This window comes from Guillardia theta, assembly GCF_000315625.1.
Source record: "Guillardia theta CCMP2712 unplaced genomic scaffold GUITHscaffold_152, whole genome shotgun sequence".
NCBI classification, from domain to species: Eukaryota; class Cryptophyceae; order Pyrenomonadales; family Geminigeraceae; genus Guillardia; species Guillardia theta.
The window spans coordinates 77,546-90,641 of NW_005434522.1; the positions used below are offsets into that span (position 1 = coordinate 77,546).

Genomic DNA, 13,096 nt, shown 5'->3' on the forward strand with positions numbered 1-13,096 from the left:
GAGGCTGCGGCTGCCGTGACCTCGTTGACGCGCTTGCAGATCGTTCACCGCGACCTGAAGCCCTCCAACGTGCTCGTCAACGAGGCTGGGCAGGTGGTTGAGGGTTGAGGGTCAAGGCGGGTCGGGTGACGCCATGCAGGTCAAGCTGATCGACTTCGGGCTGGCGCACGCCGGAGATCACTCGAAGATCGACAAGAAGAACATCGTCGCTGGTGAGAACCTGCTGGGGGTTTCGCATGTTTGACAAGCGACAGGGACGCCCGTATACCTGCCGCCTGAAGTTCTGCGAGAAGAGCGAGTAAGACAAGGAGCTGCAGGGACGAGGACGGGCTGACGAGGCAGCAGGTGACGCACAAGCTTGACGTCTACTCGTTCGCCATCATCCTCTGGGAGATGCTCTCCCGCGAGCTGCCATACAACGGGCTGACCTTCCAGGAGATGGTGAGACGCTGAGAAGCTCGAGGACCCGTCTGACTCATACTCAGGTCACTGGCGTGAGCAAGAACCACCTCCGTCCTCCTATCCCACAACATGCTCGAACAGTAAGCTTCTCTCCTCCTCCTCTCCCTCGCTTATATTGCTCCCACTCTCTCCCTCCTCTCCCTCGCTTTCCCTACTCTCTCCTTGTCCTGGTCTCCGGACTCGTCAGCTTCTGATGCTCTGCTGCAGGAGGTCGCGGATCTGATCTCCAGGTGCTGGGCAGACGGGGCGGAGGAGAGGCCGGACTTCTGCTCGGTCAGCGAGAGTCTCCTCGCCATGGGAGCCCCCGAGCTGCCGTCGGTCCAGCGAGCCCAATACCTGAGCATCCAGGCGATGTGAAGCAGTGGAAGGTCCCGAGGAGGGAGGGAGGGAGGGAGGGAGGGAGAGGAAGGAGTCTAGAGTACAAGTTGAATGAATAATCAATAATCAGCTCTGCTCTTCTGCTGGATTCTTTCGCTGGTAGTTGCGAACTTTGCGGCGAAGCCAGCGGAGGCCAACGCCAGCGCCCATACCCAGCAGTCTGCCAGCAGGCAGTCAGAGGGAGGGAGGGAGGGAGGAAGGGATGAGACTCACTTGCCCCGGTTCTGCTTGCGGATCTCCTGCTTCAAGCGCGCCTGCTCACCATCACGACGAGCTCAAGGCGAGGGACGGGACCGTCACCTTGATTCTTCTCGCAACCTCGTTGGCTGGGATGCCGTCGCGTCGCTGCGCATTCGTCGAGGGTCTGGGCACGCGCATTAGAGGAGGGGAGAGAGGACGAGAGAGGGAGGGAGAGGAGGGAGGGGGATGGGGGGATGAGATTGAGACGAGAGGGAGGCATCACTTGAAGTCTTCCGCGTGCAGGGTCAGGAGGTCAAGCGCCAGAGGCTTCAGCGCATCTGCTCTCTCACTCTCAGCCATCGGCCTGGAGGAGCTGATGGCGTCGCTGCTGGAGATGAGGTCCCCGTCTAGCCCAGCAGGTTCCCCAGCTGTCACGATCTGCCATGACAGGGTCACGCGCCTCTTCGCAGCTCTTGCGGTCACCTTGGGAGAATTCCCGGCGCCCTCGAGCTCCTTGAGCATGGCGCTGACATGCATCTTGAGGTGCCGGAAAGTCACGCCATGCACACAGTAGAGGATCTGCCTCGAGCCCTGGGACCAGAGTCAGGAGGGCTTGTTGTTGTTGTTGTTGTTGTTGTTGTTGTTGTTGTTGTTGTTGTTGTTGTTGTTGTTGTTGTTGTTGTTGTTGTTGTTGTTGTTGTTGTTGTTGTTGTTGTTGTTGTTGTTGTTAATGTTGTTGTTGTTGTTGTTTTGTTGTTAATGTTGTTGTTGTTAATGTTTTTGTTGTTGTTGTTGTTCATGATGATGACGGTCGTGGTGACGAGGATGAGGAGAAAGAGGAAGCAAATTTGCCCCTTACCTCTTTGTACCCTGTTTCTGAGTTTGATCTGCTCACGTTGATTTTCTTCCTGTACAGCAAACTGTTCGCCCTCCCTTCAGGCTTGTTTACCCTGCTCGATAACATTACCGGCTGCCAACACCTCTTCTGCTCCAGCTCCTCCTGCCCCTGCCCCTGCCCCTCTCCTGCTCCTCACCGGGTGCCTTCCCCAAACATTCGTGGCGATTCCATCAGCTCATGACCTTCGCGCGAAGAATTGCTCCTGAGGATCACAGCAGAAGGAACCTCTACTGCCACAGCTGCTGCCACGGCACCAGCCCCAGCTGCTACTTCAGCTCTTCGCTTCACCGGCGACTGGTCGGGCGAGTAAGCGTCGCGATCTTCGGGGAGGCTGGAGGCATCGGAGACGAGCGACTCGCCCATGGAGGAGCCCTCGGCCCCCTTCCTCCTCCTCCAGCTCTTGAGCTTCGGCGAGAAGAGACTTTTCCAGCTGTTAACCAGCTCATTACCAACACCGTCCTCACCATCTCCTCACCTCGTCTCTCCTCCCGTGCTCTGCTCAGTCCCTACTGCTGGACTGGAGCTGGGACTGGTCACTTAGGTGCTGCTCACCATCTGTGACTTACCTGACCGCCTGTGGACCTTCAAAATTTCTCAGCTCTTCCGCTGTCGGTAGCCCCAGCTGCACCCTGCAGGCGTTTAGCATGGGCAACTCTACTCTCTTCCTCCAGTCATGCTCACTTGTGCTTGGTCAGATCCTCCTCTTCCTCCCGCTGCTGCAAGGATCTGCTGCTCCCCCTCCTCCTCCTCAGCTTCTCGCTAACACCTCGAGCGATCCCTCCGACGAGCCCCTGCCGCCCCCAAGTGAGTGCAGGAAGGAGAGCAGCGCGTTCAATCGATTGCAAGGGGAGGTAAGAACGATTCTCTCCAGTAGCTTAGGACGAGGACAAGAACAACTCAAGGGAGCAGCAACCACAGATCGTAGGCGGGAGATTTTCTCCTCCTCTTGCCCCCTGCTCACCTTTGACGCGCGAGCCAGACTGTAGGAGTTGGAGCGGAAAGACAAAGCGCTGTCATCACTGCTGGACGTTAAAGGGCAGGAAGTAGGGGGTAGAGCAGATCACCCTCCCGCTGACTCGTTCGCTGCTTCCCCTGACACCTGACGGATCGCCTCAGACCCCACCGCGTACGAAAGGGAGGGAGAGAGGGAGAGAGAGGGAGGGAGAGAGAGAGACTGACTGTGTCAGACGTCCAAAGCTCTTCGAACATCTCAAGATCCTCAAGCTCCACACCTGCTCAGAACGTCAAGCGCGAACGACTTCTGCTTCCTTCCTTCACCCAGTTCCTCCAACTGCTCACGAAGAGCCTTGGCAGATAAAGGTGTCACTTCCTCCTCGCTCAATCTTAACGTCTCCTCGCTCGTCTTTGTCGTCTCCTCCTCCGCCGGGTCCAGGGACGAGGAGCCCGACAGTCGAGAGATGAGACGCTTCAGCGACTTGACCAGCTCCTTCCTCTTCACTTCCGTGTTCGCATCCTTGCCCGCCTCATCTTCCTTGGACGTTTTGTCTGCCAACCAGTCAAACTCCCACACGATGCTCCTCCTCATAAACCCGTCACGTCATCAGCCGCATCAGCAGGCCAACCCTGCCTCCCCTCCCCTCCCTCCCTCCCTCGTTAGCCTCCCCTCCCTCCCTCCCTCCCTCGTTAGCCTCCCCTCCCTCCCTCCCTCCCTCGTTAGCCTCCCCTCCCTCCCTCCCTCTCTCTTGTCGCTTCTCACTCAAGAGAGGAAGCGTCGCGCTTAACGCCGACTTTGCGACAGAAAGAGCCTTGTTTCTCTTCAACACTGCAGCTGCTGCCGTCGCCTAACGTAGCATCAGCATCGCTTCCTCCCCTCCTCCTCCTCCTCCTCCTCATCATCATCATCATCTACCGCTGCCGCAGCCACTTGCGCCTTCTCAGTGACAAACTTGCCCAGGCTGCGATCATTTGCGAGCTCTGATGGGCTCGAGGCCCCGTCGTCGACCTAGCAGCATCCGAGTTGTGAGCGAGACGCACCTCTCCCGTGCCCTCCTCCACCTGCCCGTCTTCCTCCGAGACATCCGAGTACTCGCTGTCGGAGACAATGTCCTCGCTCTTCATGTTGAGCTGATTGTACGAGTATCGTCAAAGAAAGAGACACGATCCACCAAGAGCTAAAAGCGTTCTCGACAAGACGAGGAGGCAAGGCATTGCAACACATAACACAAGGAAGAGAAGGCATTGCAACACATAACACAAGGAAGAGAAGGCATTGCAACACATAACACAAGGAAGAGAAGGCATTGCGACACAAATGAACACAAGATGGCGGAGGCAGACCTGGTTCTATCAATCATCATTCAATCATCAGACCCAACATCGAAACTCAATCTCACGGATTCACGACACCAGCGTATCAGTCACACTGCAATCAACAGCGGAACAGAGAAAGAGCAGCGAGGAGAACGATATCCAATCACCATGTCAGTGACAGCCTTAGCCTTGTTCCTTGCATCATAAATCACTTTCAGCGCCTTTGTGTTGTTCATGCCTGTTCAGCAATTTTGTCAGACGAGCGAGCATGCGCTTGAGGGAGGAGCAAGACGACCATTCTTCCTCTCAAGGTTGATCTCCATGCCCTCAAACAAAACTGACTGTAAGTTGATACATCTGCCATCATGTCAAAACGTCTTTCGGCATGCCAGCACAAGCGATCACAAGGACTGGCTGCCCTACCTGGTGAACAGCGAGACAGGGTCGAAGATGATCTCGATGGTTCGGATCTTGCAGATCGGGCAGGTGGAGTAGTTTGGAGGGTTGTCGATGATCACTCCGCTGCAGATCTTGCACAGGCGTCAGAGCACCACACCCGCCTCCTCCCTCAGCCCCACCAGCTCAGCCGCATCCAGTCTCAACGCGTTGAGGATCCTACAGGTGACAGCCCTGGGACAAGGCTCAGGCTCTCGTGCCTCGGCGTTGGCGTCTCCTCCACGAGCTTCACGAGCATAGCGAGCTTCGCACCTGAAGGAGACGCCAACGCCGAGCTTGCGGGAGAAAAGCGAGAGAGAAGGAGAGGCAGGAAGATCTCATGCATCCGCATCTTGTAGATGATGACCACTGCGATGCCCCGCAAGCTTGTCAGCTCCTCATCAACTCACCTCACCTCTCACACACTGCATCAACACCAGGTCACTATACGTGTCCTTATCTCTTGTGACTACCTCCACACAGACTCTTCGCCATCACCCTCTCCTCTCGCTCTCATGCTCACTGCTCAGAAACCCCGCCCTCCCCGGGCTGCAAACTTACGGATGAAGAAGAGGGAGGCGAAGGCGGAGAGGAAGGAGGTGAAGAGCGCATGTCCTCCGAAGACGAGCACCCATAGGATGAGCACACACCCGCCCGCCAGCCGCAGCCCCCGATCCTCCGCCATCGCTCTTACAAGTGCATGGAAGTGCCGAGCGAGACGGGGATGAGGGGGGTGGGGAATAAGACCATGAGGGGTGGTAGTAGAGTCAAGTAAAACGGGGGCGGGGGTGATGGAGGAAAAAGGGGTGGGGAATTGGAGAAGAGTGGGTAGGGGTAGTGTGCATTATAAAAAGGGGGGTAGGGCACTGATGTGAGTAATAGATGACCCTTCCCTCATCTAGTCGTTAATTCAGGAAAGAGGGGGTGGTTGTGATTAGGAACCACTACAGCTGGGGAAACGTAGGGTGATTTTCAGGGAAAACAAGGGGTGGTGATGTGGTAGGGAAAGGTGGGATAGGAGGGAATACAAGGGGTGGTGGAAACTAGATATAGGGGGTGGTAGTCATTTATGATAGGGGTGGTAAATTAGAGAAAATAAGGGGTGGGTGAACAAGGGGATTGTGAGAGCATCTCCCCAACCCCACAGTACCATTAGATTCACTTACTATCATCACCCCCCTCTCTTACTTACCTTTCGTGTTTATTGGGGGGTACACGAAGGCTCAGAAGAGTACCAACTAGCCGGGCAGCACCGGGATGCGACTGAATCGGGCCCCGGGCCTCGGATAAAGTTGGGCCTCATCCCTCCGCGCACCCAGCCTCACAGCCATCATGCTGGCCATCATGGCTGACAAGTCATGCCGATGAAACAGAGGGAAGGAGGAGGAGGAGGAGGAGGGGGAAGGATGAGGTAATAGATAAGAACAGAAGAAAGCTAGGAGACATCATGTGTGACGAAGAGCCGAGAAGAAGGTGTCAATATGCTTCAATTCACTGTCGACATGCAACAAATTCTTTGACGCCGTTTGCTTGCTTGCTTGGGCAGATAGGAAGTGTGATCAAAGAACCAAAGATAGACCTTACGTGTCGTGTTATAATTAAACCATCGAGGTGAATAACTGAGCTTGCAGGAATGTTGAAGCAAGCAGGCCACGCCAACTGATAGCTCCAGTTCGGACGCAGTAGGATGGCAGATTCTTTGACTTCACCAGCAAAGGCTGAGGCTGATAGCGACGCAAACATGTCTGCTGAGTTGAGCTCCAAGCTTGATCTCGCCAGTCCAGCTACAGGTAGACCCACTACACGCCTGTGGAATCATACAAGGTGTAAGTTTGTCTTCTAGGCGCTGCAACTGGAAAGAAAGACGACAAAGGTATGGTGTCATTCACAATTGAGGGTGTGTGGCCATTCTGAAACTTTTCTCTCAGTCAGAATATTTGCAAAGAATGTCGGTGATGCTCCTATCTTGAAAACAACAGAATTTTCAGCCAGCGCTGCTTCGCCATTCTCGCGCGTCATTGATCACATTCAAAAGAAGATCCGGACATCCGCTGCTCACAAAGACGCTGTGGTGGTTCGTATTTGCTTTGCTTGCGTGTGTGCAAAGATGTGCTAAGGCTTCTTGTTGTCTCTTTCAAACAGCATCTGTTCATCAACCAGTCCTTCTCTCCAGCTCCAGACGAGCAACTGGGCGACCTGTACAAGGTAACAGGATCCCTTGGCGGGGTGAGCGCTCTGACAGCCCCGGCTCCTGTGCTTTCCAGTGCTTTCAGAACAATGGGAAGCTTGTTATAGATTATGCCCTCAAGGAGGCCTGGGGCTGAAGGTGTCCTACCACACACTAGAGTAACTTACAGGAAGTAACCGTTCAATTGTCGTCGTTGATATCCGAGTCCTTGATCTCAGAGTAAAATCACTTGAAGGTAGTAGTGTCTCGGTCCCCTCCCGGCGAACCCTCTCGGGTTCTCTGAGATTCTAATGGAGCCCGGGGCTGAGTCCGCGGTGGCGCCGAGCGGCTAGTAGCCTGAGGCGCCCGGCGGATCATGCTGACTTCGGCGGTACGGTCGGCCCGCCGGGGCCGCACGCCCGGCGACGGGCCGGGCCGGCCCGGTTGCGTCACTGTATTGACCGTACCCTCATCTCTCCTCTTACCCATTTGACCCTCCTCCCCCAGCATAACCGATGGGCCATGGCCTGCCTGCATGGCCTGCAGCATGGCCTGCAGCATGGCCTGTATCATGGCTGCCTGGCAGGGCCAATGCAGTTCAGGTGCAGGGAGAGGAGAGAACAGGAGCAATGGAGAGGGAGGAAGAGAGAGAAGATGTAGAAGGAGGAGGAGGAGAAGAAGAAGAAGAAGGAGAAGAAGGGGAAGACGAAGAAGGGGAAGAAGAAGTGGCAGTGGGAGGAAGCGAGCAGGTTAGAAATAAGGACAGAGGGCGGGAAACAGGGAAAAGAAGTTAGGACGCCGAAGGAAGGAGGTAGAGAAAATGGCAACGAAACGTACAAGGCATGGAAAGGGGATAGAAGACAAGGGAGGGAAGGGAGAGAGACAGGAGTCGAGGTAAAGTATCAGGGATGTGAAGTACTGGGACAGGAAAGATTGAGCGAAATGCCGAGATGGACACAGAGCATACGATGAGAGCAAGTGGTGAGAGGATAAGCAAAGGTCATTGAAGACAACAAACAACACGAAGAGTATGATGTAGCAGACGAGGAGAGGGACGGAAGGACAGAGCAGAAATGAGGATGTGCAGACGAAAAGGAAGGATATGAAGTGCGGAGTTTGGGGGCAACAGAAAGTTCAGCATGCGCCTACGAGAAATGGATAGATGTACAGAGGCATGCAGTGTGTGAAGCAAGATACTAGAGCATTATCTGTTCTCTCCTCGCCTGTTACTTACCAGCACCGCGTCCTTTTGGCAGTACCTGGCGGAAGCTCGTGGAAGGCAAGCATTCACTTGACAGCCTTGCGTGCAGGCAGTCAAGGGCACATGAAGAAGGCAAGATGAGCTTCGTGCCTGCCTTTCTCAGCATGTGATGTGCCGAGTGAGCGAGCCTGCGGTGCGCGTGCCGAGGAGGCATGCAGAAGACAAGTCGACTTGTTTGCTGCAGGGGACCATGAAGAGGCGATCGAGATCCTAGGCGGCAGCTGGGCAAGCACGACTGAAGCTCGTTGAATGTCCGAGTTTGGCTGGGGGAAATGGACAAGAGGAGAGGAAGCAGCGGAGGTGGCGAGCGAGGGGACAGCAGGTGCGATAGGTCGCGAGGCTGGTCGCTCTTTTGACCTGCTTCCAGTCAGCCGCACTGGCACTTGGAACTTCATCACCAAGACCGTCCCGTCGATTCCAGGTGGTCAGTGAGATGACGAGACAGAGGCTGACCTCAGCCTCCTCAGGCTTCATGTCGACCATGGCGACTCGATGGCTTCACGACCAGGAGGAGCGGGTGAAGAAGGAGAAGGAGCAGGCGATCCAAGCCGAGATCCAAGGCATGCCCCAGCTGAGCTGTGAACGTTTTGCCAGCTCCTGATCCTTGTGGAGCAGACCAGATCGAGAAGATCTCAGCGCTACTGCGCGATCATGATCGACCCCACCTGCGCGATGGCTCTCGAGACTTCGACACGGAGATCAAGTACCAGGTGAGCTCAGGCGACAACCCCAGCTGGAGCTCACGGGGATGCAGCTGAACCGGATCCAACAACTCCTGCATGAGACGAAAGAGTTCCAGGAGGGGCGACGAGGGGCTGGTGCTCAAGACCTGCACCGCAAAGTCCAGACGCTGGAGAAACGAGCGTCGGGACTTTCACTGCGAGACAGCCCGGCGAGGAGGAGCGACGCGAGCGACTCCGCCAAGTCGAGCAGGACGAGGAGCGACAGGAGAGCGTCGAGGTTCTCGGAGACGGACGCGGAGGAGGCGACAAGCACTGGTGAATGTCAGTCGCGCTCTCGTTCCCGTCTGAGGCAGCTCGCGGCAGGAGATGACGTGGGTGTCAAGCTGAGGCACGAGGACGACCGGGACGATCTCAAGACTCTCTTCAGCCGAGCCCGTCACGGACGGTACAAGGAGGTCGAGGCCCTGCTGGACTCCGGTGGTCGCTACTCCCCTCCGTCTCCTTCGACTCACCCCAGCTGCTTCAGGGCTGTCGCCCGACCTGCGCGATGAGTTCGGCAACACCGTTCTCATCATAGCGGCTCAGGTAAACAACCTTCAGCTCGAAAGCTGCTGGAGGGTCTGAACCGTACTTGCAAGAACGGGAACAAGAGGATCACTAAGATCTGCTTGAGAAGGTGTGGCTAGCGCGTCCTTCCCTTCCCAGCTGACGTCTATTGCCGCAGAGGAGCGAACATCAACGCGCAGAACTTCCGTGGTCAGGTGGGTGCAGCTTGTTAGACCAGCTGGCACTGAGCTGGGGTCTTGCAGACGTCGTTACACTACTGTTACGCCTTCGGGTATATGGAGCTGGGAAGTTACCTGGAGTCAAAAGGTGAGGCTGAGCTGCCTCGATGGAAAGTGACCGGGGGGGGGCAGGGGCGAATCCTAAGATACGGAACGAGTTCGGACTAGACTGCTACGAGGTATCTCCCCCCGTCCTCCTCCTCTCTCCTCCTCCTCTCTCCTCCTCCTCCTCCTCCTCCTCCTCCTCTCTCCTCCTTCTCTCTCTTCCACGCCCAACCTTTTGTGCCCTCCTTCCCCTGCTCCTCTCCTCCTACACCTCCGCCCCTTCTGCCTCCTCTCCTCCTCCCGGTCTTGCTGGGCTCTTGCTAGGGCAGGTCGCTGAAGTCTCGTCAGGGGATCGAACCAGCGGAAGAGCGACTGGACACGGGAGGAGCAGAGGAAGGAGGAGACAGCTCTTCCTCCCCTCTCCGATCCTCCTCTCCCCCCAACTCGTCTCCCTTCCTCTCCTCTCCTCCTCTTCGCTCTTCGGAAGCAAGCTGGAGGGATGCGGCAGCTGCTCATAGGTAGCAACGTAGAGGATCGGAGAGCGAATGACAAGGCGAGCAGGATGAGGAGGCACCGGCAGCATAAGTCGAGTAGGAGGTATGTTCTTCCCCCTCAACTTCTCAACCTTCTCCTCCAGCTTATCTCTGTCTGCGTTCTCTTGCTCCTCCTCGTGTATTCCCTCCTCGTGGTCCCCCTTGCCTCCTCGTCGATCCGATGACCTGCGACGACAGGGCGCAAGAGCCTGAGGAGGAGGAGGACACACTGAGTCAGTCGAGCACGTCGGATATCACTTCGGACACATCCTCGGTAGGAAGAAGAGAGAGGGAGAGGAGGAGGAGAGAAAGGCAGAGGAGGATGAAGCGGGAAAGTGCTATGAGGTAGGGAGAAGATAAAGCGAAGAGAAGAGAGGAGGGAGGAGGGAGGAGGAGGAGGAAGAGGAGAGGAAGCATGAGAGCTGAGGTCTGGCGGCAGGTCAAAGACCAAGAGATGGCTCGATCTCTCCGACTCGCTAGCAGGACGAAGGAGTCGAGGAGCGTCCGACACGCAGCGAATCTCACGGAAGCAGCACAGGATGAGGGGTATGCTAAAGGAGGAGGGAGGGAGGGGTATGCTCAAGGAGGAGGAAGAGCAGAGGAAGGGGGGGGGGGCAGGCGAAGAGGGTGAGAGAGGAGGAGGTTGTGCTAGCAACGTGACAGGGTTTCAGAATCTACGAGGATGCTGACAGTAGAAGAGCAGAAGAACAGGCACAGCAGCTTGAAAGGTAACCTTCTCCTCTTCATCCTCTCACCCTTCCCCCTCCTCCTCCTTTCTCGCTTTCGTCATACTTCGCCGCCTCATATGACATCAGGCTTGCTATGACCCTGCGGGAGCTGCAGCTGCATCGACAAGCGTCAAGCGGTCGAAGGGAGGAGAAGGAAGAGGAGGAGGCAGGGGAGGAGGAGGAGGAGGCAGAACCTGTGCCTGAAGTGAAAATTGCATGGGGAGAGGAAAGAGCAACAGCAGATGAAGAAGAGAGGGAATACTCGTTGAAGACACCCCCTGCCCGTCCTCCACCCGTTGCCCCTCAAGCAGGCAAGTCAGACTACCAGAGAACGAGCACAAGGCTGAAGAAGGCTGACGAGACACGAGCCAAGGAGAGAAGCAGAGTACAAGTATTCACTCTCTCTCTCCCCTCCCTCCTCCCTCCTGCTCTTCACTCCTCCCTCCTCCCTCCTGCTCTTCACTCCTCCCTCCTCCCTCCTCCTAACTCTTCCTAAGGTCTGCAGTGGCTCCTCCCCTGCATCTCGAGATCTTCAAGTCATCGCAGATCATTTGCAGACTTCTCCTCTCCCGTCACGATGTCTGATCCCAACCCCTCCAAGGTCTCCCTCCTCCTCCCTCCTCCTCCTCCCCCTCCTCCTCCTCCTCCTCCCCCTCCTCCTTCCCCTCCTCCTCCTCTTCCTCTCCTCACTTATCTCACTGTCTTCCCCACCTTTCTCTCCTCTATCATCTTTCTCCGTTTCCCTCCGCCGCCTCTCTTACCTCTTGTTACTTGCTCTCTCCTTGCGTCCTTGACTTGTCTCAACTCAGAGGCCCTCCGCCTCCTCATGTTAAGCCAGTCGTCCTACCACTCAACAGCCCCCGCCCCAAGGTACTCCATCCCTCCTCTTCTCTCCTCCCCTTTCCTCCCCTTCCCTCTTCTTTCTTCTCCTCTTTCTCGCCTCCCATCTCATCACCTCTCCTCGCCTCTTCTCTCTCTTCCTCCTCTCCCTCTCCTCTGTTTTCCTCTGCTTGCTTCACCGTGCTTGCTTCATGTCATTCCGCTGTATCTCTCCATCATTTCTCGTCTTGGTTCTCTCTTGCTCTCCTGATGATACACACAGATCGTCGTATATGTGAAGGGGAGGTAAGCAAGGAGGAGGAGGAGGAGGAGGAGGAGGAGGAGGAGGAGGAGAATTTGGGGAAGAGAAGCATCGCTGACGACGATGCAGGTGCGAATGGCTGGGGAGAAAGCGAAGGATGGGGAAGGAGAGGAGAGGGAACATGACGAGAACAGGGATAAGGCTGTGAAAGGGCCTGAGGCAGCGAAGAAGGAAATCCCCGAGGAGCTCGGAAGGGTGAATCTGCTCCGACAATTTGACGAAGCGATGGAGGGAGAGGAGAGGGAGGAAGAGGAGGAAGAGGAGAAGCGGGTGGAGCAGGGGTACAAGGAGGAGAAGGAGGAGGAGGAGGAGGAGGAGGAGGAGAGTCATACTCCTGAGGAGCTCGCCAGCTCACGTGACACGGCAAGACGGGAGAAAATTCACCTATGATTCAAACCCTTCCCTTCCTGCTCCTCCCTCCCTCTGCTCCCTCCATCTCTCCCTCCTCCCCTCCCTCTGTTCCCTCCATCTTTCCCTCCTCCCCTCCCTCTGTTCCCTCCATCTCTCCCTCCTCCCCTCCCTCCGCGTCTTCCGTTATCCTCATCTCGTCTATCCGGTTGTTTATGTTGCATGTCATGTCATGTTTGTATATAAAGTTAGCAGAGCCGGCAACTCACTTGAGGGCTGTGCGAGCAGACGAGGCAGCGAAAAGGAAGGCGAAGCCCGAGAGAAGATAAGCGAGAGAGACGACGATGGCGATGGAGATGCCTGAGATGAGAGAGGCAGGAAGAGGAGCAGGAGGAAGGGCGGGAAGAGGTGGAGGTGGAGGAGGAGGGGCGGGAAGAGGTGGTGGAGGAGGAGGAGGGGCGGGAGGAGGAGGAGGGAGTCAGTCAGCGAGAGAGGCGAGCAGGGAGAGGCACCGAGATCAAGACGCGAGGAGAGAAACCCGATGAGCACCGGCGTCAAGTTGCCGACGAGGGTGAGCATGGAGAACATGCCCTGCGATACCCCGCGAACACTGACGAGCAAGAGACTTCACAGGAAGGAAGCAGCTGAAGCGGTCCAGGGAGCAGAGAGCAGAGAAGGAATTAAGAGCAGGGCAGGGGCGAGGGGGGCGAGGGAGGAGGAGGAGGACGACGACGACGAGGACGAGGACGAGGACGAGGACGAGGACGAGGAGGACGAGGAA

At 56.4% G+C, this 13,096-nt stretch overlaps 4 protein-coding genes across 4 annotated transcripts; 3 read left to right on the forward strand and 1 right to left on the reverse strand.

The window, feature by feature from the left end:
* On the forward strand, positions 1-453 carry GUITHDRAFT_80740 (hypothetical protein; the record flags this gene model as incomplete). The annotated part of the gene is made up of 4 exons (XM_005821127.1): positions 1-96; positions 140-212; positions 249-298; positions 346-453. Coding segments are annotated over 4 exons (327 nt in total), but the record flags the coding sequence as incomplete, so codon positions are not given.
* Positions 454-877: 424 nt separating this feature from the next.
* On the reverse strand, positions 878-3,388 carry GUITHDRAFT_155817 (hypothetical protein). Its single transcript, XM_005821128.1, has 13 exons — positions 3,197-3,388; positions 3,098-3,150; positions 2,983-3,017; positions 2,880-2,937; positions 2,600-2,709; positions 2,394-2,547; positions 2,055-2,348; positions 1,880-1,970; positions 1,504-1,611; positions 1,304-1,458; positions 1,141-1,204; positions 1,054-1,094; positions 878-1,000 (listed from the first exon to the last, which is right to left on the reverse strand). Exons 7-13 carry the CDS (start codon positions 2,279-2,281, stop codon positions 907-909), a joined length of 780 nt encoding a protein of 259 aa, XP_005821185.1. The 5' UTR covers positions 2,282-2,348; positions 2,394-2,547; positions 2,600-2,709; positions 2,880-2,937; positions 2,983-3,017; positions 3,098-3,150; positions 3,197-3,388; the 3' UTR covers positions 878-906.
* Positions 3,389-6,365: 2,977 nt separating this feature from the next.
* On the forward strand, positions 6,366-6,948 carry GUITHDRAFT_147390 (hypothetical protein; the record flags this gene model as incomplete). The annotated part of the gene is made up of 5 exons (XM_005821129.1): positions 6,366-6,414; positions 6,468-6,497; positions 6,553-6,698; positions 6,767-6,829; positions 6,889-6,948. The coding sequence occupies 5 exons, from the start codon at positions 6,366-6,368 to the stop codon at positions 6,946-6,948; spliced, it is 348 nt and encodes a 115-aa protein (XP_005821186.1).
* A 1,353-nt stretch (positions 6,949-8,301) lies between these two features.
* On the forward strand, positions 8,302-9,688 carry GUITHDRAFT_119624 (hypothetical protein; the record flags this gene model as incomplete). The annotated part of the gene is made up of 9 exons (XM_005821130.1): positions 8,302-8,374; positions 8,420-8,473; positions 8,520-8,630; positions 8,668-8,762; positions 8,807-9,212; positions 9,262-9,320; positions 9,374-9,411; positions 9,460-9,496; positions 9,545-9,688. 9 exons carry the CDS (start codon positions 8,302-8,304, stop codon positions 9,686-9,688), a joined length of 1,017 nt encoding a protein of 338 aa, XP_005821187.1.
* Positions 9,689-13,096: the final 3,408 nt, after the last annotated feature.